Here is a 24458-nt window from a genome sequence, read left to right as displayed (position 1 = left end):
GGTTAGACCCGCTACACGTAGTGGCTAAGGGCTGTTCTGTGTGAGGAGGCATCGTACACTAAACCCCATAATGGGCTACATGTGGTCGATAAGGGAACTGGAACAGTCATTGCTCAATTGAGTGTGTTCGCAGCGTGCACAAAAACCCAACTCTTATTTTTGAACCCCATCCTACGTCTTTTGACTCCATGGCCAGCTGTACTCGATCACAGCCCGAGTCTAAGTTCAATCTTTCAACTCTTTGAGCATGAGAGCGAGTCGACGACCCCAATGTTTAAGCCACTGCCTCTCCCCTCATACCCAAAGCTCAACCAAGCCAACATTACCAATACAAGCTGCTGCCTTTCCTCCCAAGGCTCGAGCTACCATCCTGTACTTCTAACTCCCGGGGTCTTACTACGAAAAGGTGAGACCGGGACCATCAAGGCCACTTGTGCTCTTAATCTTCCCAGCGCCCATTTCGACCATATGCAGTTCTCCACCGGAGCATCTGCAACTCTCATCCAGCATGACAATGACCCAAACCTCCAGCACGGCAGAGCAGAAGGACATCTTGTTTCCTCCCCACCACCAGGAGCTAGCGTTTAACAGACAGAAGCTCAAGCTCATTACTCCCCACCTCTGAGCTGAGGCAGCTCAGGCTTGCGGCTATACTAGTTCTAGAGGCTGTTTTTGGAGACTGGAGTGGTGAGGTCGAGAGCTAGCTTGCATGGCAAAGACTATCATTCTCAGTACAGTGTAGATATGTGTGTCTGTAAGAACGATAAAATGTCTATCAACACCTATGTATTTATTTAAATAGTAGATGTGGGTTTTTCCAAACAGTAGCACAGCACGACATGTCAAGTTGACTACAGTTCTTCAATTGCAGGAAAATAAGCAGATAATATCTGTGTCTCTCTTGAGGTATACTTGTAGGTATTCACCACTCTGTGACTGTGCACTGGCTGCCGTCGTTCAGGAGCTTACTTCTTTCTTCTTCCTCCTTTCTTGGTCTCTACCACTTACGTCAACAAGACAATTCACCTCATCCATCCATCCATCCACACCACCAACTACCAGAACCAACCTATGTACTTTCAAAGCCACTTTTATTTTCATTTCTACCACCAGCACTACCACTACCACCCACTACATAAAAAAACCCCACCACCACCCCCCTACGCCCCCTTCGTCTTCAACCACGCCTCATGCGCCTTCTTCTGCCTCTCCCACCCCTTCCTCAGCACCTTCCCGCGACTCTTCGTCACCTCCACCCCCTCCCTATCCCTCACCGGCATCCCCTCCTCATCCCACTCGCCCCACTCCTCCGTCCGATACATCACCAAATGGCTGACACTCGCCGCCTCACTCCTCCTCCTCTCCTCCTCCTCCCGCTTCACCCGCGCCTCCTCCTTCCTCCGCTCCTTCTCCTCCGCGCGCCTCACCTTCTCCTCGCGCGCCGCCACCAGCTCCGCCGCCGGCGCAAACTTGATCAGCGCCGGCTTGCCATTCGCAAACTCGCGGTCGTCCAGCGACACGCCGAGCGCCGCGAGGTCGTAGTCGCGCAGGTTGTCCGACAGCGTCAGCAGCGGCGCCGACGTGGGCGCGTCCGGGTTTGCGATGGCGAGCTTGCGGACTGCGTCGCGGAAGGTGGACAGCGCGCGGAGGTATGGGAGGAGGGCCTCTTCTGGTGTTTCTGCGGAGGAGGTGGTGGAGGTGGTGGAGGTGGGGTCGGACCAGCCGATGCGGTCCTCGCCGGAGGGGGTGGAGAGCGGGTCGAGGCCGAAGACGGTGACGATGCGGGTGATGTAGCGGGCGACCTCCTTTGGTGCGGCGAGGGCGGGGGTGGCGGACATGTATTTGTTTGTTTCTGTGATGAGGTCTGTGAGCGCCTTCATTGCGTCCGCGGTGTTGAAGTTGTCACAGAGCGCTGCGTGGACTGCCGCGCGGGTCTTGTCAAGCCTGCCCAATACAATACATTAGCACACACAAAACCCACACATCAATCATTCACACCACCACCACCACTACTAACTGGGGCATATCATACTCCTTAAAGATCGCATGTTCCCTCCCGCCAAACAACTGCGGAATCTTCTCTCCAGCACTCTCGCGCGCCTCCTCCTCCGCCACGAGCGCCTTGACATTCACAAAGAACTTTGTGACGGATGCCTCCCAGTTCTTCGCCTCCGCGAGCACGCCCTCGCGCACCTCGATACCCTCCTTCCAGCCGCCCATGAGGAAGACGACGCGCAGGCCGCGCGCGGTCCATCCGCCGCGCCCGAGCGCGTCGCGGATCGACACAAAGTTCTTGAGCGACTTTGACATCTTGCTGCCGTGGATGTTGAGGTGGCCCATGTGCAGGAAGTAGTTGATCCACTGGTGGCGGCCGTCGAGTGTTTTGTGGCCCCCTTCGCAGCTGTATGGGGGGGTGCGCATCATGGGTCAGCACGCGGATCAACACTTCGAGTGACGGGCTATGACTGGGATATAAAATAAAGAAACCACAGCCTGAGGAACTAAAAGAGGAGGAGGAGTAGGAAAGACAAAAGAAACACTCACCCATCCCAATACGCCTCACTCTGCGCAATCTCATTATCATGATGCGGAAACGCCAAATCCACCCCCCCCGAATGAATATCCACCTGCTGCCCCAACACCTCACTACACATAACCGAGCACTCAATATGCCACCCCGGCCTTCCCCTCCCCCACGGGCTCTCCCAGCTGGGCTCCCCCTTCTTACTCGCCTTCCACAGGGCAAAATCCTGCGCACTCTTCTTCGCCGCCTGCACGCCGCCGCCCACCTGCGCCAGCGTATCGGTCCCCGCCTTGGCACTCGTCAGCGCGCCCTCCCCATCCGCAATCAACGCCTCATCGCCCCTATTCCACGGCTGCAGCTTCGCATAGTGGTGGCCCGCAGCCTCGTACGCCGCGATGTCGAAGTATACGCTCCCGTCGGCCGTGGGGTACGCGAAGCCGCGGTCGACAAGCTTCTCCACGAAGGCCACGTTCTCGGGTATGAACTCGCTGACGCGGGTGACGGTTGTTGGCGGGAGGACGTTGAGCGTGCGCATGTCAGTTTCAAAGTGGCGCTCCCAGTATGTTGACAGCTTCGTGAAGACGTCTGTCTCGTACTCGCGGTCGGCGTGGAGCTTGTCGAGGTATGGGAGGAGCACGGGCGTGCAGGAGGTGTAGAAGGCTGCTGTTTCAGATGGGGGGGTGGTGAGGGCGGTGGCGGCGGTGAGGAGGGTTGTGAGGTGCATTTTGAGCTTTGTTGTTGCCTCGTCGAGGACGGTGTCTTTGGCGGGAGAGGCGATGAGGGCGGTGAGGGCTGGGTGGTTTGTGGCGGCCCAGGCGGGGAAGTCGGTGGGCGTGGGGGTGTCGGTGGTGATCTTGCTGAGGTAGGAGCTCCAGGCGGAGGTGACGGTCTTGAGCACGTCTGGGGTGAGGGTGGGGTTTGAGGAGGTGAATTCTTCGAGGAGGTGGTTTTGGCGCGCGCGCAGGATGATCTGGGGGGTGGGGTGGTTAGCAGGAGGGGTCTGGTTTGAGTATGTAGAGGAGTGGGTGGGTTCTGGGGGGTGATGATTGACAGTGCGAGTGACATCCAGTGCTCCGAATACCGCCCACCAGGTATTCAGAACAGCCTCAATGCACCCGCTCAAATAGCATTCCACCCAATAGTGCCCAATAAGCCAACAGCCCAATCCCAACCCAAAGCCCAAAACGATAAGAAAACACTAGAAAAAAGAGAGTGAGACAAACCTTATCGTCCACATCCGTGACATTCTGCACAAAGCGCACCTCAAAGCCAAAGTAGTCCCTCATGATCCTCCGCAGCACATCGGTCGTGACATAGTTGCGCGCATGGCCCAGATGGCCCGCATCGTAGACGGTGGGGCCGCAGCAGTACCACGTGACCGTCTTGCCCGCCGGGTCGAGGGGCACGAACGGCTCCTTCTTGCGCGTGAGCGAGTTGAAGATGCGGAGCGGGGGCAGCGGCACGCCGTCGTGCGCGGGCGGGAGCGTCCACGGCGGTTGCTCGCGTCGGGTGCTCATTGTTCGGCGGGGGTGGATGTGGTGGTGGGGGGGGTTGGTTGGGCGGGGGAGGAGGAGAGGGAGCAGGCGGGGGAGATTGTGGTGGTGGTGGTGGGGGTGGGGGAGTGCGAGTGTTTGTGCGAGTGTTCGTCGCAGGAGGGGCATTTCTTGCGTGGTGTGGCGGGGTGCGGGGGATTATGTATCTGTGCGAGTCTTGTGGGTGCAGAGCACCAGGCAGAGCACCAGGCAATTGCGTGCTGCAGGGTAAATACGAGAGGCAAAACAGTACTCTACTCTAATTGTGGTGGAGAAACGGGCCAGCTCTCCGTCTGCTGGGAACAGCCAGACAGAGAGAGACTGTACTCCCCCGTCACGCATAATGCCTCTTTCTATCGCTGCGCTCTGTCTGCAACCATGGCGTGACACCGTGACAGCTCCGTAGCATCGCGACCGGGGAAACCAACAACCTCACCTCCTCCTCCTTCTCTAAACACCACGCAGAGAAGAGATATCCACACTCACTCCACAGCGAAAAACAGCAGAAGGACAAACACAAACACAAACAAAGTCCCACCTTCAGCTCTCTCTCACACACCCACGCCCTCCACAATGCGAGGCTCCACCGCCCCAGGCCTGCACATGGACCTCCTAACCCCCGAGCTCCCCCCCATCGCCGCCCTCTTCGTGATCCAGTTCGACCTCAAAGCCGGGTACGTCCCCCCCCCCACATTCCTCCCCACACCCACTAACCCCCCCATCCCCACCTCTCCAGCTACACAATCACCTGGAAGCGCACCACACCCAACATCACCCTCGACGGCGTCGAATTCAAGTCCCTCCCCTCGGGCCTACACAACCTCGACCACGACCTCATCTACTTCGTGCACCCCCCGCACGCCGGCATCAGCGCCTTCATCCGCGTCCCCGCCCCCTCATCGGACCGCAACGCGCTGCAACTCTCCATCGGCGCCCTCGTCCCACTGAGCTACGGCCGCCTCGGGCGGTCCTGGCGGCACGCCGCGAACCTGCAATCCCTGGCGAGGAGCTTCGCCGCAGACCCAAAGGCGCACGGCGTGCTCGACGAGTACTTCCACACGCACAGCATCCCCAGCGTTGACAGTGGTGGTGAGAATCTGCGGTACCGGGGTGGTGGAGACAGGCGCAAGGGGAGCGAGAGCGGGCTGGCGAAGGAGCTGGAGCCGTTTCATCCGGCGCGGAGCTTGCGGGGGTTTATTAGTCTACTCGGGCCGCTGGTGTGGCCGGTGTGGCGGGCGGCGGTGGAGGGGAAGCGCATCCTGGTTGTGACGGGGGCGCCGGTGGAGAAGGCTTGTAATTTCGGTATGGCTAGCTCTCTACATACATCATATATAACTCATAACACCCCCCCCCCCCTCCCAACCCGCCACCTACAGACAGACAAATAACTAACACCCCCCCCCCACCAGTCTACGACATCTCCATCCTCTCCACCATTCCCCTCTCCTCCCACCCGCTCCTCCCGCGCCCCCCGCCGCGCCTGCGCCCCCTCTTCTCCATTGGCGTCTCCGACATCCCCCTCCTCGAGACGGAGGCCAAAACCCACGGCTCCTGGGTCGCCTGCACCACCGACGAGATCCTGCACATGAAGACGGCGCTCTACGATCTCATCATCACCCTGCCGCCCTCCCACAACGCCGCCGCGTGGCCCAAGCTCGAGACCTCGGCGGGTGCGCCCGTCCTCGCCACGCAGCGCGACCTGGTGCGGTACCGCGGGCTCAAGCGGTGGCTTGGTGGCGGCAGCGAGGACGACGAGGACAGCGGGCGGCGCGAGGAGAGCGTGTGTGAGCCGCTGAGCTGGCGCGAGATTGCGTACACGGGGTTCCTGTGGTGGGCGTCTGCGGGCGAGAAGCGTGGCGAAAGTGATGGGGACGAGGGGCGGCGGCCACTGCTCGGCGAGGAGGAGTCAGAGTCAGAGTCGGATGGGGATGGTGACGGGGATAGGGATGGGGGGGAGGAGGAGGGCGCGCCGCAGAAGAAGGAGGCGGGGGGGTGCTTGGAGGCGGAGGTGGTGGGGTATTTCCAGGGTGTGACGGACGCGCTACTAGCGGGGATTGCGGAGGTAGTTGAGGACGCGGAGGAGGGAGAGGTTGTGGTGTTTGGGTGCGAGGAGGTGGAGCGGCTGGGGCTGGATAAGGGCGAGACGGACGCCGCGTTTGTCAAGGCGGTTTGCGAGCGGTATTTTGGCCGGGAGGCGCGGGTCGAGGTGGAGGGGTGGTCGTGTCTGGGTGGGCTTTGCTAGTATAGTAGGCTGGATGTAGGTAGGTTGAGTATTTTAGTTGGTAAATCTTTTTTTTCTTTCCTTCCTTTTTCTTTCTTGTGTTTTTTCTTTATTATTATTATTTTGTGCTTCATGAGTAGTTAGCTAGCCGGCTGTAGAGAGCGGAAGGGTGGAAGTGGGAAAAAGAAGAAGAAAAAAAAAAGAACGGGTGGCGGTGGTCTGTATAATCTTGTTAATTAATCAAATCTGCCACTAGATTATATTGGATCATGGGCGATCACTCGGGGTTGCTTGGTTGGTTAGTTAGTTAGTTAGCTACAGCCAGCGGGATACGACCGATACATGTAGGTGGGTGGGTGCTGGAGCTAGAGATCGAGGATTAGTGGAACGTTCTTTGGTTTTTGGTAGACTCGTAGACTCGAAGGCGCTGCGAATTAAAAATAGAAGTACAGGGTTTCAATATTCAATAAGAAAAATAAAATTACAACATGCACTCGTTTGCCATTAATTCGAGCTCTCCCTCTCTCCTAATATACATGTACATGTAACTTTAATTGGGGGGGAGAATTCTATATAGAAACCCAGAGAGAGTAGGTACAGTCGACACGCATAATCCACCTGCTATATAGCTCACGATAACCCTACAGAAGTTGATCTAAGAGCCTACATGTACTGTACGTATATACAGTGGGGATCCGGACGAACCACCCCCCTCTTCTTTGCTTTCTCGGCTCTGGCTCTGGCTCTGGCTCTGGCTCTGGCTCTGGCTCTGGCACTTCACCCCCCTCCGGCTCCCCTTCCTTTGCCCCTCTAGCTCTCTTTTTTTGTTCCTTTCTTCCCTTCCCCTATACCTCGTCCTCCACTTTCAACTTCCTCTCCTCTCTCTTTCCCCCCCCTTTGCCTCTTTTACCCCCCGCCCCCCCAAACCCCCCTTCATTGTTATGTGTCAGTTCATCTATCCCAAGTACCCAGTCGGTAGCTAGCCGTACACCCCCCCCCCCCCTACCTCCCCGAGTCCAGCTACATATCTCCTACTCCCTTCCTGTTATCCAATACCACAATCCCCTCCCCGATTCTTTCCCCTCTGACCATTTCTACGCAGGGAACCCCCGCCCCTTATCGTCCCCCGTTTTTTAGTTGTCCGCGTTCACTCACGCGCGCACTAGTGCAGGAACAACACAATCCGTCCTACTCCTCCTAACACTTCCCCTTCCGCCTTAATGAGCTTCAATTGATCAGATCTAGGCAGAACCCACCCACCCGCAAAGTACGCTGGCTGCTCAGCTAGGTCTACCCACCCAGCCCCCTTCAATTACACTCGTCACTTACCATGTATGGCCTTGAAGATGAGAGGAAGGAGGGTTGGCAGCGGGTCTTAGCGGCCCCCAACCACCGCAGCACGCCTAGCTACAACCCCATAAATCTCGCTGCTTCATGGACCATCACTCGTCCTGAACCGCACCGGCCTTCGGTACCCCCACGCGGCAGCAGGGCTCTAGCAGTTTGGGGGAAGCACCAAGACACCAGAGCTAGATCATCTCGCACGTTGGAGCACAGTGCGGCGGGTCATGTGCATCCTGTGGGCTGTGTTTTGTGAGACATCATGGATCAATATCACTCGATTGTTTCCATTTCCGTTCCGGATGCCACGAGAATTTTTTTTTTTTTCTTTTTTTGTTTAATTCATTAATTGCATTTGGATGCCACGAGAAAACCCGGCGCCAAATACGTAACAAGGACTTACACACGTCAGTAATGGCTTCTACTGTGTAAAATCTTCATGGGCTTGAGCTTCTCGTTTGAATAACACCAGGAGACTGCGGGCTTAAATGGCAGACAACAACTACCCAACCGAGGAGAGCATCTAGGAAGAGATGATTGCGACATATATTTGCGGCGGGACCAGATTGGGCGCTAGCTACCGCCAGACTACTATCTTAATGGCTGCCTGAGGGTTCGGCAGCCTCCAGCCATATAACTTCGCATCTGGAAGGAAGATGGAGTTTGGATGACCATCAAGATGGTGGGTCGACCATCACCGCTAGCTTGTCAGAGCATGGGTGTGTACAGACACTCTTATTACGCCGTAAGGCTAGATCAGAGGGGATCAAATAGCACGCATATCAGTTCCCGCAGGGGTGTTAGTTATGATATAGGAGCTTTCGTAGCAGCAGGCTTCCTCTCCGGTTGCAACCCGTACAAGATATTGGTGGAGCGAGGGCAGCTGTCGAAGTGTTTATAACAATACTATACCTGTCAATGAGATCGGGGTAGAGCAAATTAGTCTGACGCTATTCGTAAGGACGATTTATCACGTTCCATCTTCACAAAAAATGGCTTACAAAAGCCGATTTCTTCTTTTATATATATATACAAAAGGTCTCTGCTGTATTATAACGTCTCAAATTCACTAAGCAGGAGCTAGGATCCATTTTTAGAGCTCTATTGGACGGCCACCATTTGGTAAGGTACATAGACCTAAGATATCACTCTATTCCAAGTTTGTCCAGGAAAATCCTGATCGACGTATACTCTGTACTTAGTTTCAACTTCAAGTGTTTTATTAGCTATATGTATTCATAGGATTATTACTTTTTGGATTTTGCCTAATCGATATCTTTATCTTCTATTACTAGGTTTCTCAACTCATTATTCATATGAGCGACACCCCTCCAAAGTCTTTTTGAACCTCTGTTACCACCTATGACGAACATGTACCACTCTGGAAAATTCTTTGGAAATTTTTTTCAACTAATATGTATTATATACTTTTTTTTTTTTGGGGGGGGGGGGGTTTACAAATAGGATGGGCATTGTAGTTACTACCTAACAGCTGTCCGGCGGATCAAATCCTCCTAATACTCATCGAGACTCTAGACATCAGTAGAGAATGATCCGAGAATGAAGCCTCAATCAATCACAATGGCCTCATTGCTAAAGTAATTCTCCAACCAGTCCCTCTCTTTCTTCATGCACTCCACTCTCCCCTATGACTTCCCAGTCTGATGTGAGCATCCATCTCCATAGGATTCATCTCCTTTATGCAGAGCTCACAGATCACCGAGTTTTCAGTGAATATCAAGAATTCCTATCCCGAATATTAGTGTGATGAACTCCTTATGAGGAACAAAGTCTGGATGGGGGAAGAAATTAAAATACCTCTTTAATGTAGCTTCCTCTCAAGCTCTGAGGACGTGGTTGATTAGGGTGCTCGTTATTCCAAGCAACGTTCTCATCCCTGATGATCTCGATCTTCTTCGTAACATCGAGTCTCCTCAGGAGATCTTTCATCGCAGTCCCGTTCGACGGCCCAGGCAATTTATGATCAGCAGTGGATTTGATTACCGCAGCTTTCTTCGCCTTAAGATTCTCGGCCGCCTTAAGTTTCTCGGTCACCTTAGGATTCCCGGTCACCTTATGTTTCTCGGCCACCTTAGGATTCTCTGTCACCTTAGGTTTCTCGGCCGCCTTAGGATTCCCGGTCACCTTAGATTTCTCGGTCAGCTTAAGGTTCTCGGTCGCCTTAGGATTCTTGAAAGATTGATAATGCCCGCCCGCCTCATGGGCCCGGGCGTTATCTAGCCTAACTTGGGTTTTCGATCGTACCCGACGCTGCGGTTTCCTCATTTTCTGCTGCTGCTGCGGCGCTGGCGCCGGCCAACACGCCGCAGCCGCCCCGGGCGGGCCCCATTCCCTCAGCTCAAGCTGCCTAGTCCCCTCACCCGCAGAGCTCGCTCCTGCCTGCACGATAGTATCCATCTCTTGCAGCCTCCTCCTCTTGGCCCCTTCCTGCCCCGGGGACAAGATACGCTTCCGCATACTCGCCGGCTCTGTGGGGATATGGACATGACCCTGAGCCCCAATTTGCTTGAATCCTAAAGATGAAGAGAAAGAAAGAGCAGCCCCTTTCCCCGAGAGTTAGCAAAAAAAAAGAAGAAAAGAGAAGAGAAAAAAAGGAAAAAAGAGAGGTCGAAAAAATTGTGCAGTTCAAGACCTATCTATTATCCGGAACGGAAACAAACCTTGAGCGTGGCCATCCTCTCCTGAGGGAGTAGGATTCTTGATAGAAGTAGGATTCTTGACGATGTTAGGATATTGGCCCGACTCTGTAATCCTGCTTGAGCCAAGTGGGTGCAGGCTTGCATTTACGCCCTGACCGTTAGTCGGGCGGTGCGGGATGGCATTTCTGTCTGGAGAGACATGATCCGGTCCACCGCGGGCAGCTTTTCCGGTTCTTCCCATTGATGGAGATCTCTTCGTCATTTTTCCCTTTGTTGGAGATGGATTGGTTTGTTGACGGATTGTTACCTCTCTGTGGAGAATATATTTAAGAGGGTTGGGTCCAGACAGGCTTGGGCATATGCATCATACGACATCACTCGCTAGCGTGGTCACAGCTGTCCTGCCTCAGACACCGTTAACAGATTCTAGCCGAGAAGCAAACCTCGTTGAGTAATTAGGAGCACACAGTTGGCTACGCACGAGCACCTGGGAAAAAACACCACTAGAATACAAGAGCAAAGACTGCACACCAGGCATTTTATCCTATTTAACGGGGTTGAAGGATTACAAACTCTAACACATTCACAATCTTTTTTTCTGGTATTAGCGAATCTTCATCACCAAATTAGTGGCGATGTGATGATCCACGAGTCATTGAAACTCATCGTTTATTTTAAAATTCACGTTTGATTCTTTTTCTTATAGTTACTACAGGCATAATATACTGTGGATAGAACTTTAGTTCTATCTGTGGACTTAGTTTGATATCCCCTAAACACTAACATAAATTTTAGCACCCGTTCAAACAAAATAAAAATAAAAACAATCAGCCCCACATCTACAATTCGTCATGACCTTTCTTAGCTTCAGCTTCTTTCTCTTCAGCTAGTTTCTCCTCTACAACCTCTTCCAGCACGTTTGGTGTTGCTTCCGCCTCTGCCGCACTCGACGCTGATGCTGCCGAAGCTGAAGCCGATGACGCAGACGCTGCAGAAGCTGAAGAGGACGACGAAGCAGCGGCCTTTGCCTCAGCTTTCTGGATTCTCTCCATGATCTTTTGCTGCTGCAAAACATCCATGACGTGCTTATTCAGGGCCTCTTTCTTCTTTTGGAGCTCTTTAACAGTGAAGACAGGATCTTCGTAGTCAGCCTTGACATCCTGATCTGCCTTCACCTTCTCGAGCCAAGCTTTAGTCTCCTCCTGTGCCTTCTCCAGAGCCTTTGTGTCGATTTCAGGAACTTGAGGTACCTCAGCATCCTCTAGTTCAGAATCAGGCGTGGGTGGCTTATTGTTGAAGAGCTCTATGAGTCCTTCCGTTTGCTCAATGGCGTCCTCAAGAGCCTTGATCTCCTCTGGTCGTTTCTGCTTCTCAGTCTTACGGTTTGTAATGGGTTCCACAAGGGCCTTGAGGTCAGCCAATTTCTGTTTGATGGCAGCAAGATCGGCGGTGTAGCCTTCGTCGTATAGCCAATCCGTGGTCTGTGAGAGAAGGGCCTCTAATTTCTCGCGCTCTTCGGCAGTTGAAGCAGCAACAAAAAGCCCATCCTCAAGATAATCACGGCCACGGTAGGTGAATGCCTCAAGTACATTGCGGGCTTCCTCGATATCATGGCGATTCTTATCGAATTTGTCAAATCCCTGAATCCTGGAGAAAGTTAGCTCTTCATCCTTAAATTTCAAAATGCCCTGCGTTTTGCTCTTACTTTGAAATTAATGCTTCCTTGTCCTTCTCTGGAATTTCAGGAAATCCATCCTTCTCCACAGTGTAACTCAGAGGAATTGTCTGCAACTTCTTGACGATCTTCGGTGTCAAATCTTCCTCTTTAGTAGAGGTCTCTGCGGAAGCAGAGCTCTTTCCGGAAGAGGCGGTTTTTGATGATGCCGATTTTGAATCCGTCTTATCAGCCTCCTCTAGGACTTCTTGCTCCCCGTCCTTCTTCTTGCCAAGCCCAAAAAACCCCTTGACACCTTCAACCATGCCTTCCTTCTTGGGCGGTTCCTCGACAGTCTCTACGGTACACTCGACCCAGCCCTTAGTAATCTTAGGAAGTCCATTCCTCTCACTGATCTCCATACTAAACTTTGTGAAAATATCCTTTGCTTCACAACCAAAATCATCGCTCAATTTTTGAACTGAGGCGGTGAGATTTTGAACTTTTACAACATCAAGGAGCTCGTGCCCAGGCCTCTGCTTCGGGTCCTGTGGGCGGGGCGGGAGGTTAAACAAAACAGAGAAATCGAAATCCGTTTGCTTGGGGAAAGGGACGATTTTTTCCTGGCCCATTTTGGCAAAGTAAGGGAAGATTTGTTGGGTTGTTTCTGCTCATCGATGAGTGGTTAGATTACTGGCTCTACCAAAAAAAAAAAAAAAAAAAGAAGCGGGATTCAATATCTTACCTTTAGCCGAGTCACCATCTTTTTTGTACTTGAGCGACACAGCATATGCACTAATATCGTGAGTCCTTATCTCTTTAACCCTAAACCCACCGCTCTCTGCGGCACCCTTGAAGGTAGCTCCGAAAACGGCGGCCTCGTCAGGATTAACATTCTTCGAAATCTTGGCGTGACCTCCCATAATTTCCTCCAATTTCTTCCCAACAAATGGAGTTCTTACGGCACCTCCGTGAAGGATCAAGGTGTTGACTTGATCCAAGGAGATTCCAGAATTTGATATGGCGTCCATGATTGGCTTTGTAATACGGTCCTCGTACTCAGCTAGTAACTCCTCGAAAGTAGACCGCAGGACTTTGTTTGATCGGAAATCAATCTCGTTAAACAGCGATTCGACCGAGCCCACGGTTTCTGTATTTGCAGAGAGGATCTGTCGCACTCTAGTGGCTTCCCTCCAAAGTTTGGCTGCGGCACGGCCGTTGCGCTTAACATCCTCCTTAAGCTTAGGGTTTTCCTCGAGCAGCTTCTTCGCCTTGGGGCTTGAAGTGAAATCATCAAGGAGAACGTCAAAGATCTTTTGGTTAAAGATATCTCCTCCAAGGTTTCTATCATAACCAACCCCCAGAACAGAAACTTCCTGAACTGTCTTGGTAAATCTCCCAACATCTTTGACGGTTTTCCCTTGGAACCTCAACACGGTAGCAGTGGTCGATCCAGCCCCCATATCGTAAATAATGTGGTACTCGGGGTTCTTCTCGTCAAAGGTTCGTGTGGTGGCATAATTGATGCCAACAGCTAGGCCGTCCGAAACGAAACTCATGACCTTCAATCCCGCGAGCTTAGCTGCAAGCTCGATGGCATGCTTCTCTTCCGCACGGAAAAATGCTGGAATAGTGAAAACCACGTTCTTAATCTTGGTCCCAGGACCTGCTAGAGCTTCGGCATTTGAGACAATGTTCTTAAACTCCATAGCAAGGAGCTCTTCCACCATAAAGCTACCTTCACCATAGTCGACCGGGGGGGCAGAGGAAGTCTTGAAAGCGACAGTTGACCTGAACGAACTCGGAATGATGTTGACCGCTGGGTATCTCGAGGAGTATGTCATGACCTCGTCCTCCATTATGTGTTGCCCAAGGAGTTGTTTGAGGTTGGGATAGACGTCATGAGGAAATCGCGCCGCAAGGTTCACGGCATCTGTTCCGTAGAGTCGCTCCGGGTAGGCAAACTCGCCCTCTTTTACGGGAGCGTTTGAAGGCTTGAAACCAATTGCTGAAGCTTCCTTGCGCTTTGTGTCTTTGGTGAGAACAATCTCAAGAGGAATTCCAGGCTTGACAAGCGCAGCTTTGATGTACTCTTGGCCGAAGTCCATACCAAGAATTGCGGTCGATGCTGAAGCACATGTTGTAAACAGCAATAATAGCAAGCCAGGAATGGCTGCTGCAGGTACTCCTACTGGACGCATGACTATCACTAGAGCTCCAGTGACTTTGAAGTCTAAAAAGTAAAGAAAAAGAACCAAGCTATGAAGCTTGAAATAAGGTGAATTCTAAGTGGCTGAGTTAAGGTAGGAGCTATTCGAAGTGAATTAAGAATGATAAGGGTTCAGTAATGCGGGGGAAAGCCCAAATGTACGAGGAGGATGATGTCCGCTTTATGTTGAGGCTCAGAATCCAAAAAGGCCAGGTTGCGCCAAAACCTTTGCCAAGCCGGAGAATTCCCGCTAAGGTATTAAAGACGAAACAGATTACATAATTTGTTGGATATTAGTTGAAGCCACGTTTATTTCTCATGATTTCCTTTGGTAAGAACGGAATCTCTACCGACGGCGTAGTAAATTAGGTGTGGGAGTAGTAACTGTGACTTACCGTGTTCTTTTGTTACAATTTCTGGAAGTTTCCGATATTGCGCCTCATGAGGAGTCACTCGTTAAGGGACACATCTCAATGTTTCAACGGTGAGTTTTGCTTGGCATTGACTTTCAAGCATTAAGTCATGGAGTGAGTGCCCTGGGGTTTGCTCTGGGATTAAACGGGCATAAGGACTTCAGGTATTTCTTAGATTAATTACCTCAACTCCTCCCCAAGGCCACTTGTAATAAATTCTCTAGGTGAATCATGTATGTAGTAGCCACAGTCGACTATCTGTTGTTGTGGTAGCCGCCTTATCCTTTAGGCTGTTACATTACTTGATTCTGCGACATACATGTAGTAACACCAGGCGAGCTTCTCACACAAGCCATAGAATTGAAAATTGTAGTACTTAGAAGGAGCGAGTTTTCAATCTCATGGGCGTCGGCCTATGTATATACACTATAAGGGTGTTCATTTTCTATCCCGAGTGTATCGTTATTTAACAGGAGAGTCGACTGTACTCCCTAAAGTCTCGGCGAGCAACACGCTGTCCGTAGGGTACGAGACAATCCCTAGCCTTAGACTCAGCCAGACCTGATGAAATAGTCCCGATCCCACAAAGCACTCTTGAGTCGAATCAGATTCTATGGCACCCAATGTGTAACATCACTACTAACCCTAGTAGTTTCCGGGTTCTTGGTGGTTGGTCAATATACTTTCTCTGCATATATTTAGAGTACATGCGCCTTACTGGAAACCTTTGCTAAGCGTATATGTTTACTATATACTATTATGTCTTGATTGGGTTTTGGTATCCTCTGTTTTCAAGATACATATATTCACCCACTTTCCGGATTCGGATAGAGTAAAAAATCCGGAAACTAAGTGATAGCTACTCCAATATCAGTAATCGTTTCCCTGGCAACCACCACCTATGCTATTACCCATAAAAACTTGGAAACGAAGAGCTTATCCGTCAGCATACTACATTACTACTCCAGCATTCGCTGCGTCTACACCTCTTACACCGTCATAGCACTCGAGTTATAAATAACCCCAAACATCCTATCAACCACTAATTACAACAAGATAGAAGACCCTAGTTATCTTAAACAATATCATTATGCCTTCTTCCAATAGCTCTCGCAAGCGTCCAGCTCTCTCAACTTCTATCCAACCCTCCATTACCTCATTCTTCTCCCCCGCATCCAACAATAGCTGCCCTAGCAGCCTCTCCACTACCAATACCCCCAATACCAATACCAATCCCAATACCAAAACCTCAAGCACAATCACCTGGCGTACCAATAACGCACACGAGTCCCCGGGGGATATACAATCTAAACTTCTCAACGTTGGCATGCGTGTCCGCAAAGCCGTTCCAGAGGGTCTCAAAACAGGAACCTACAAGTCTACAAAGTTTGGTGTTGTACCCCCCAGTCAAGAGAAAGCTCTGTCAAAAGTAGTAAAAGGAACCAACAATAAACGCGAATACCAAGAGGATCCGGAAATCGAAACTTCAATGCAAACGGAACGGCCGGCCGGGCAGATTTCTGTGCCAAAGAGCCTAAACAGAACTTACCACGCTGCTGTACCGAGGGGTTTTGGAGGAGATACTCATATGATCGATCAGTACGAGAGTGATGACTTCGAGGAGGCAGGGTTTTTGAAGCCCGTAGAGTAAGATGTGGTTTATCAGCTTGCCATCAATGTTTCCTCTCTATTACGTTGTTCACTTTCCCTAGTTGCGACTTTCATCCCTGTTTGATTTTAACCCTGTGTAATTTATACGACTATAGGGCGTGTGCTGAGGCCCGTCCTAGTAAAATGATTTTAGTTTTGTCATCAGGATGGAAAGGAATAGAGACGGCCTAGCAACAATCACAAATTTTATGTCAAATTATAATCCATAATAAATCACTCAATAAGTAGACACAAGCATCTAGTACGTGCATAGTTTGAAGAGACATGGTTCATGAATTTCTCCGGAAATATCCTACTTAAATATATCCAAATCTGTGTGTACCTACAGGTAGCTACTTGTATCTAGGTATTGCGGGTTTCCAAAATTAACCGGATACTGCGTTACAACCAAATATTGTATGGGAATGCGATTCAACATCGCCTTGCAACACAGCCACAGCTGGAAAAGCCAAGAGTTGTTATATCTGTGATTCTCTATGCTTGTATTATCTCAGGTTTTAATATGGGCTCAATCGTAGGTATTTGAAAGTTAATTATTGTGGCCTATTTGGTTTGGGTGGTTGCAACAGAGCGTCCGGTTAATTTTGGAAACCCGCAATACATGTATCCGCCACAGAACTTTGTGGTGTAATAAAGCCTTTCATATTTATATCAGCCACGCACGAGTGATTTCTAGTGCACCCACATCCCACTCTCGCGGCGAAAATGGGTTTCCATCAGCGACGGTGGAAACTCACCTCTAAGCAAATATACCGCGATTAAGAGGGAAAGTGGAGTCTCAAGCTGGTCGTTACTCAAATAATCAAGACAGCCACTCTCCTTGGATCCGATACATACCCTCTTTCCTGCTTGTAGGTGAAAGTGCAGTGCAGAAAGTTACGAATTCACTGTTAACGCGCCAGATATGTGGTAAGAATATGATATTGATCCGGCATTTTTCTTGCAATTCCGGTTCAATTTGGTATTCTTCACGGAACATCGTAATCCTATGGTAGTGATTTTCATTCTTTCGTCCGCTAATAGTTGAGATCGGTACTTTGGGAAACTACCAGGACGGAGTTATCGCCCAACAATCCAACCAGGGCCCCTTAACAAGACCATTTTCTGACCTCTCTCCGTAGGACTCCGTTATAAAGGCCTTCCTCCTCGAGTTCATTTTTCTTTCATACAGTCATTCATGCCTCCTACCAGGACCCTAAATCCCAACTTTATACATGTACATCTCCCTTCTAAAGTGAAATAGGTGTGATAGTAGGAATATCATGTAATCCAATCCGAAAAATCCAGAAAACCAAGGAAGGAAAAAGAAAAAGTAAAGAATAACAATAAACATAGACTCCTCAACATTGCCATCAATAAGTCTATATAATGAAATGTAGGTACATGTTAGCTGCTGTTACGAACTACAGCTCATTCAAAATGAACTCACCAAGCTCAAAAACCATATAATAACCAATATTGCCGTCATCCGATACTTCAGGTTCCCCCAGTACCCTGATGGTGCCTCTTCGCTCAAAGTCTTTGCTCTCGACCTTGACTTCGACTCCTCTCCACTTCTTCTACGAGATGAACCGGCCACTTCGTCATTCATTTCTTCTGGCTCGTCGTCATCATCATCCAAGCCTGGCCCTCTCGACGTCGGAAGCCCTGGCTGCTGTTGCTGCGACATGTTGGACCTCCGAGGTATCCCCAAAACCCACCTAGATAGTGTAACAGTTGCACCTGCAACACGGTGACTGACATATAGGAACAGGATGGTGGCAAGGACAAAGTTAGATGTTCGCTCGGTCAAACCGAAAGCACCAAGATCCAATAGTCCTTTCGTGTCTGCCGCCATCCAGATATGGTATTGAAGCGTAAACGCCTCAAGTGAACACCTCCCTAGCCATGAAAAGACTTTGGAGTGAGTGTTTCTCAACTGTGGCGTAGAATTACGTAAAGTGATGAATGATAGAATTGGAATAACGGATATGTATGGATGATATGCGTTGTACTCGTATTTGTCATCTCTTGTCGCTTCAAACAGAAGATACAGTACAAGACCGATAGTTGAAGCGATAGTAGCGAATTTTTTCGCGGATACCCACCCTTGCATTGATGCGAATGAATTTTCCTTGTTTTTATTGACCGCGATTGCTACAGCCATGCCGACAAAGACGATCCACATATCCAATGAGACCCTGAACCTCCATTCATTGACATCCCATTCTGTCCTCGCAAGGAAACCGACAAGTCTAAATATAGCTTCCAACACCCCCGGGAAGTGGGTTAATGTGGCCGAAAGGATCGCCGCGAGTACGATTTTGGCGGCGAGGAATTTGGTATTCGAGTTGTACTGCTCTCCAACCCTCATAGTTGTAAACACAACCAAGAACCAGTACGAGCACAGCGGAGCGAAGTAGTAGAAAAGGTAGTTTGTGCCCATCATAAATGGGAGCACGCAACTCAGAAGGTTCAGCCTGACCAGAACTGATGCAGCTCTTTTTAATGAGTAATCCTTTTGGTTAAGGAAGTAGAGAGTATGTTCGTATCCAGCCATGAATAGATACGCAGCGATGGTTACACGTATGAATCCATAAATGACAGTAATCTTTGACGCCCCTGTATAATGATAAATGAGAATGGCAAACTGCATCCACCCCTTCCACTCATCTGTCTGTAAACGGTTCAAAAAAGGTTGATCCGGGTTGGTTTCCGAGTTTTTACGTAGAGTAAAAAGTCCAGCTGCAAGAGATAGTACGATTCCCCATAAAAAGTCCGAAGTGAAGTATTGCTTGTGAGCTTTGTTGAAAACTTGCGTGCGATCCGCATAAAAACAGTAAACGACAGCCAGGCCAAAAACTAGCAGAGCCCATGCCACATCATCGGACGGAAGCCATGCAGCTTGGGCAATCGACTTTATTCCTGTCTTCTCATCTGAGAGATCCTCTAAGCAATTTGTCCATGAAAAGCAGCTGGATGTCAAATTCTCACCTTTACTCCTCATGTAAAGAATTGCGGGAAGAAGCCCCAAAATGAACAAAAGGCCAATCCACTGAACATGGTTCGGTGCACGGTACCTATTGCAGCACGTCTGATCATAAGGGTATTTGGTTGCTGTTACTGCATTGCACCTCAAATTCAACAGCGCCTCGGCCTGCTTTTCTGCAATGCTATCTACCAAATGAATGCCCGAGCTTTCGTACACCTGTGGCAGATTTTTAATCATTTCGTGCCATGACCAGATGACATCCACACCCTGAAAATCTGACAGCTGTTGAAGGTACTGGTTCATAGCTCTGATTTCTTGTGGAGTTATAGTCGCCTTGCGATCGTCGTTGAGTTTGTTCCATGCTGGTACAATGACTGGAGCAATTAGTAAGAGATCTGACTCAGTCATGTCTGTCGTCCTGCGACCCTTTCTCATGTGCTGAACGACATCATCGATGCTATCTTTCCACATCTTTAAACCATTCATATTTTCGTGCCTTGCATACCACAGTCCGGATCCCATCAAAAACAAAGCGGGTGGATTTCCAGATACATCCTGCACTTTTCCATCGTTATATGACGAAAGTTCATTGTGCAACCTGCTCGAATTGAGCCAGGGGTCCCAGACAAATTCCAACTTGACATCGCTTTTTTCTACTGTTATATCAACATGCTTTTCGGCCGTTGCAGGATTTGCTTTAGGGTCCAACGCCTTCGCCACAGACCAGAAAACCTGTCGAATAGATGCATCCCCAATAAATAAAACCCGACGGTTGGCTAGGCAAGTTGAAACGTCGTCGGAGATGTATTTGTGCATCATACAGCCCGGAGGCTGCCAATTTTCGGGAACTATAGTTGAGTTTTCTAGGGGATAATCGAGCCATTCGCCTTCGTTGAGTATTGCGCCGCATTTGAATGGGTCTCTGGCATCTAAAAAGTGGTTTTGAGGATGGCTGTTAGAGATCTACAAGTTACAAGTATCTATTGTGGAACATGGTCACGCGACAAGACAACAAATTGGGAGGAGCTTACCGAACCAGCAGTAGCGTAAAGCCACACCCAGCAATGTAATACAGATGAACGCCGCAGAAATACGGTCGACAACGGCAGGCGTAAAGTATGAACGAGAGAAAAAGCGCACCATAATGAGGTAGACTCACATGCAATGATGGAAATAGGTGTGGAAAGTTGAAGGATGGAAGAGTGTTGAAGCTATCGAATCTTTTGGGGGGGTTATCAACCCGGGTCCTGAATCAGCCAAATGGTCAGGGAGCGCGGGGAGAGAGAAAAAAAAAAAAGGAGAAGACAGAACAGAGGGAAAGGACCTACAACTCTGGACTAATTTCAATTCGACAAGCCTTGGAAAATAAACAGTGCTTGAGATGTACGTAGTCCCTGTATGGAATAATAAGGCACACGAGTACATACGCAGCAAGTTCCCGACACGTTCAGGGGTCCTATTCATTAATTACCTCCATGCCTTCGTAGGGCCTTGGCGGTTCTGAGATCTGCAGCAGCCTGCCTAACAGCGCGTATCTTTGAGGCTGAGTTATGCAAACTTGGCGGGTCCAAGCCTAAAGTCCCTTGTCTTCCCCACGTCGTTCCAGAGTTTACAACACCTGAGTCCTGATCGCTACTACTTCCGCGATCCGAGTGGTTGAAACTTGAGGGGTCACATAAGTTAACAGGAATCTGCAGAAATTTAACAGCACAACGCAACGGATTCAAACTGGCAGAGGAACATTTGCAATGCGGAATGGACACATATGTAGATACATGCTCCAGAAGAACTTGAACTATCGTGCCGGTTCTATTGGCATTTGGATATGGCTAGAGGCCTAGAGCACCTATCCATAGAGACCTGCAGCTTGTGCTTGGTCCCAATACTTGTGGCTCGTAGCAGGTGTGCAGTACGTTCTCAAGCCTAGACGAATCTTACCAATTGGTCAGTATATTCTACTCATTAAATGTCAACTTCAAACACCTAATTTCAATAATGGATGTATGTAATGGTCGGTACAATATTGCAATGGCAAAGATTGCCGCGACTATCATCACACCGGATCCCAGTCACGATGAATGGCACTTCTTTCAAACGCTCAGAGGTATATAGTATGTAGTATAAATACATATGTACATATATTATGATTACCCGCGGCCCGAAATCTTGTATTTCAAATAGGGTATAGAAATATATTGCACAATCACAGAAGATCACTCGGCCGAGATGCTATTTAAATATTCCTAGGTTTGGATATAATTAGGTATTAGGAAACAATCGATGATATCTTTATGCTGCCAATGGTTCTGAGGCTCGGATTTGGCCAAAACTGATATCCAATTAGTCCCGATAAACGCCCAAGAACCCCGATGTAGGGAGGCTGTGCACAAATACCCAGGGTATTAGCTGAGGGCCCAGATAAATGACATCATTCAAGAGGGGAAATTCAATCTACTGCCGGTTGAGTAATTTTAAAAGAGAAAGTACTCCATGTAGTATTCTGACTGCAAACTCAGCATATATCCTATTCATAAACAGCCACGTCCGGTTAATTACATATCCATATTCGTCAAAAGATAACGCCCCATAAAGGTTTAAAAAGATGCAGTACGCACATATCGACATCGGAGACGGGTGCATGTATGTCAGCCTCGCCCGACCGACCAGTGATCCGGCACGTTCAATCGCCCTCAGTCTAGAGTACGTATTATTATTATTATTATACTCTGCTATATATGGCCCAGTCCACTCTGACCGACGGAGGAGATAGGCCTAAAAGCAATTCTTTTCCGTATCAACATAATGTCCGACCTCTAGGGATTGGGTCCGAAGATGCCATCTACAGCAGAGACAGTCGTCTCTCTACTAGCCCCGACTAGCACAAAACACGGAAAAAAGAAAATACGACATACTAATCGAGATGAAGACTAAGACAGCAAGGGATCCGAAGAAACACTGGAATCCGAAACTTGCTACATAATCTGAGTGTGCGTTGGCACGAGATGTTTCTCTACGACTAATATCTCCAAGCGGATTGCAATGCCCTATGATTCACTAGATCAAACCAATCATGTGTTGTAACTTTCCCGTCTATTCTTCCCTTGATAGGCAACAATCGAGTGATTTCCGATGATTAATTATGGCGAGCATGCACCGAGGCCTTGATATGGCTAATACGATAGCTCAAGCGGGCCGTCCGGGGGCAGATCTACACCTGCATAATACTAGAGTGCTTTTATTAATATTTAAATAATTACTTTATACATATATAGCTATAATAAGGTAACTCTTTTAACTCATGTTGTTTTTACAAAGTTAATTTATCATATTTACAGACCACATCATCCTCGATATTCTAACAACATATACCTGGGGATAGTAACAAGAAGGGGAAGGCTTTGCTCCCAATCTTCAGACTCTAGATGAGAGAAAAAAGTCTACACTTCCTCTACATCCTTTCTAGTAGCCTCGTATCTCTTTCCTCTAAAGCTCCATACGCCCCAGTTACCCTGGCTCAAATCCGTTGGATCCGCACTAAACACCTTGGTCAACACGCACTTACTCAAAAAGTCCGAAATGAAAAGAAAACTTACTCATTAATATCCCACCTCAAACTCTTGAACCGGTTCTCCCCTGGCTCTAACAGCATATCGAACTCTCCTTTGCACTTATCATTGATCCAATTCACATCCCTTTCCATATCATTCTCTGTATATCCTGTTACAAGAACTGGGCATTTAGTCTCCAGCAATTTCGGTAAAGTGTTCTCCCACTCGGCTGCACTTCCAGGATGTCCCAATCCCGGGTGGAAAAGTACAAAGCAATCAAAGTAAGGGTCAAATGGCGCAAAGGTTCCCGTAGCGTGAAGAGTATGGTAGTGCTCAACAAATGTGCTGATCTTCATGTTATGGGATACACGTTCAACGATCGCCCCAAATGGATTGGAGTCGGTACGATCAGGGACCGGGAGTTCTGAGGATCGACCGTCGAGCGATTCAGGGCCAATGAAAACAAGATGAAAGGTAGATATAGGGAACATGTGGGTAAGTTGATGCCAGACTTCTCTGGGAAGAGAGGACTCGGCACGGGCACCGAGCATGAAAATTCGGACAGGTGGTGGAGTTATTCGAATCCCTTTCATGTCTTTTCCACCACCAGTTTTGGGGGGATGAAGGGTGTAGCGGAGAGCTTGGGGAATCAGCCGTATTCATAGGATTTATAGATAGATAAGATGATATATACCGCTTACACTCTTCAAGCCCTCAATAGTCAGTCTGTGGCGGAGGTTGTAGGGGCTAAGTTCGTGCAAGAAACTTGCGATTGTAATAGGGTATGTTAGAAGCCTAGTAACCTGGCGAAGGGATCTTGGATCATTGACAGCTCTGAAGTCGCGAGTATAGAGGAATGTATCCCAGTTTGTGAAGTTAATGAGGGCTTCATCCATCTGCTCACCCGGGTATTCAAACTCGGGAAAGAACCTGCCAGAGCGAAGATCATGATCGTCCTCATTCGCTTCCCTCAGAGCATCACAGATTAGAATATGGTTTTCGTAGTCCGCAGCCCAATGGTCTTCTGAGCAGTAAGTGGGAACACCACAGTCAGAGCAAGTGAACTTCACATGCTGTGGAGAGCTAGCATGATCAGGGTGCGGGCAATATGCGGTACGCTTAATTGCAGCTGCACGTTCACGCATCGAAGGAGACGGCGACTTGTCCATAGAGTGAAAGAGATTATTCGGCTTAAGAAGGATACGTGAGCCATCTGTATGTTCGTATACCGGATGGTCGCTTGTAGAGGCCAATTCCGAGGGGAGGGGTGGGGTCTGAACATCCTTTTTACCTCCAAACATGGAGAGGAAAGTGCGCTTCGATTGAAGAGATGGTAGAACCCCATTTTTCAAATTTCGTTGTGTACCGGAAAGGGCTGACGACGACAATGTCCTAGAGAATTGAGATTGTGGTCTGAGAAGTATCTCCGATGGACGAAGACGAGTCAAACATCTTGTGCAGGTTTGTGAGGGCCGCATGGAAGCAACTGGTAATTGAAATCTTCTGAAAATTATTTGTAAAAATTTATTCGACTGGTAATTGCTAAGTAGGCGATAATTTTGAGATTATGTACGGGCGGAGGTCGTTGTCTCTATGGAGGGGTGAGAGTTGACGTTAGAAGTCTGTATTTCCGTGAGGAGGGTGGGATGATGATGTCGTGATGTCGCTTAACGCACCTGCATTCTGCTCATGGATGGCTAGATCACTTGCGGCT

General features: G+C 49.3%; 7 protein-coding genes across 7 annotated transcripts; 2 read left to right on the top strand and 5 right to left on the bottom strand.

Moving 5' to 3' along the window:
* Positions 1 to 1160: 1160 nt before the first annotated feature.
* LAJ45_02294 (uncharacterized protein) lies at positions 1161 to 4041 on the bottom strand (the record flags this gene model as incomplete). Its single annotated transcript, XM_046111885.1, has 4 exons — positions 1161 to 1944; positions 2033 to 2401; positions 2545 to 3494; positions 3748 to 4041. The coding sequence occupies 4 exons, from the start codon at positions 4039 to 4041 to the stop codon at positions 1161 to 1163; spliced, it is 2397 nt and encodes a 798-aa protein (XP_045974785.1).
* A 588-nt stretch (positions 4042 to 4629) lies between these two features.
* Positions 4630 to 6298, top strand: LAJ45_02293 (uncharacterized protein; the record flags this gene model as incomplete). Its single annotated transcript, XM_046111884.1, has 3 exons — positions 4630 to 4730; positions 4793 to 5358; positions 5466 to 6298. The coding sequence occupies 3 exons, from the start codon at positions 4630 to 4632 to the stop codon at positions 6296 to 6298; spliced, it is 1500 nt and encodes a 499-aa protein (XP_045974784.1).
* A 2947-nt stretch (positions 6299 to 9245) lies between these two features.
* Positions 9246 to 10519, bottom strand: LAJ45_02292 (uncharacterized protein; the record flags this gene model as incomplete). The annotated part of the gene is made up of 3 exons (XM_046111883.1): positions 9246 to 9365; positions 9437 to 10107; positions 10300 to 10519. The coding sequence occupies 3 exons, from the start codon at positions 10517 to 10519 to the stop codon at positions 9246 to 9248; spliced, it is 1011 nt and encodes a 336-aa protein (XP_045974783.1).
* Positions 10520 to 11050: 531 nt separating this feature from the next.
* On the bottom strand, positions 11051 to 14133 carry LAJ45_02291 (uncharacterized protein; the record flags this gene model as incomplete). Its single annotated transcript, XM_046111882.1, has 5 exons — positions 11051 to 11057; positions 11116 to 11117; positions 11184 to 11925; positions 11984 to 12599; positions 12678 to 14133. The coding sequence occupies 5 exons, from the start codon at positions 14131 to 14133 to the stop codon at positions 11051 to 11053; spliced, it is 2823 nt and encodes a 940-aa protein (XP_045974782.1).
* Positions 14134 to 15644: 1511 nt separating this feature from the next.
* LAJ45_02290 (uncharacterized protein) lies at positions 15645 to 16205 on the top strand (the record flags this gene model as incomplete). The annotated part of the gene is made up of 1 exon (XM_046111881.1): positions 15645 to 16205. The coding sequence occupies one exon, from the start codon at positions 15645 to 15647 to the stop codon at positions 16203 to 16205; it is 561 nt and encodes a 186-aa protein (XP_045974781.1).
* Positions 16206 to 17577: 1372 nt separating this feature from the next.
* Positions 17578 to 20339, bottom strand: LAJ45_02289 (uncharacterized protein; the record flags this gene model as incomplete). The annotated part of the gene is made up of 4 exons (XM_046111880.1): positions 17578 to 17586; positions 17655 to 19141; positions 19199 to 20125; positions 20228 to 20339. 4 exons carry the CDS (start codon positions 20337 to 20339, stop codon positions 17578 to 17580), a joined length of 2535 nt encoding a protein of 844 aa, XP_045974780.1.
* Positions 20340 to 22633: 2294 nt separating this feature from the next.
* On the bottom strand, positions 22634 to 24045 carry LAJ45_02288 (uncharacterized protein; the record flags this gene model as incomplete). Its single annotated transcript, XM_046111879.1, has 3 exons — positions 22634 to 22730; positions 22790 to 23384; positions 23439 to 24045. The coding sequence occupies 3 exons, from the start codon at positions 24043 to 24045 to the stop codon at positions 22634 to 22636; spliced, it is 1299 nt and encodes a 432-aa protein (XP_045974779.1).
* Between the last annotated feature and the right edge of the window lie 413 nt (positions 24046 to 24458).

Source organism: Morchella importuna, assembly GCF_003444635.1.
Source record: "Morchella importuna strain M04M26 chromosome Unknown Morimp01GS004, whole genome shotgun sequence".
Classification (NCBI taxonomy): Eukaryota; Fungi; Ascomycota; class Pezizomycetes; order Pezizales; family Morchellaceae; genus Morchella; species Morchella importuna.
Note: the sequence above shows the minus strand (reverse complement) of the source record. Positions and strands in the feature narration are given on the sequence as shown.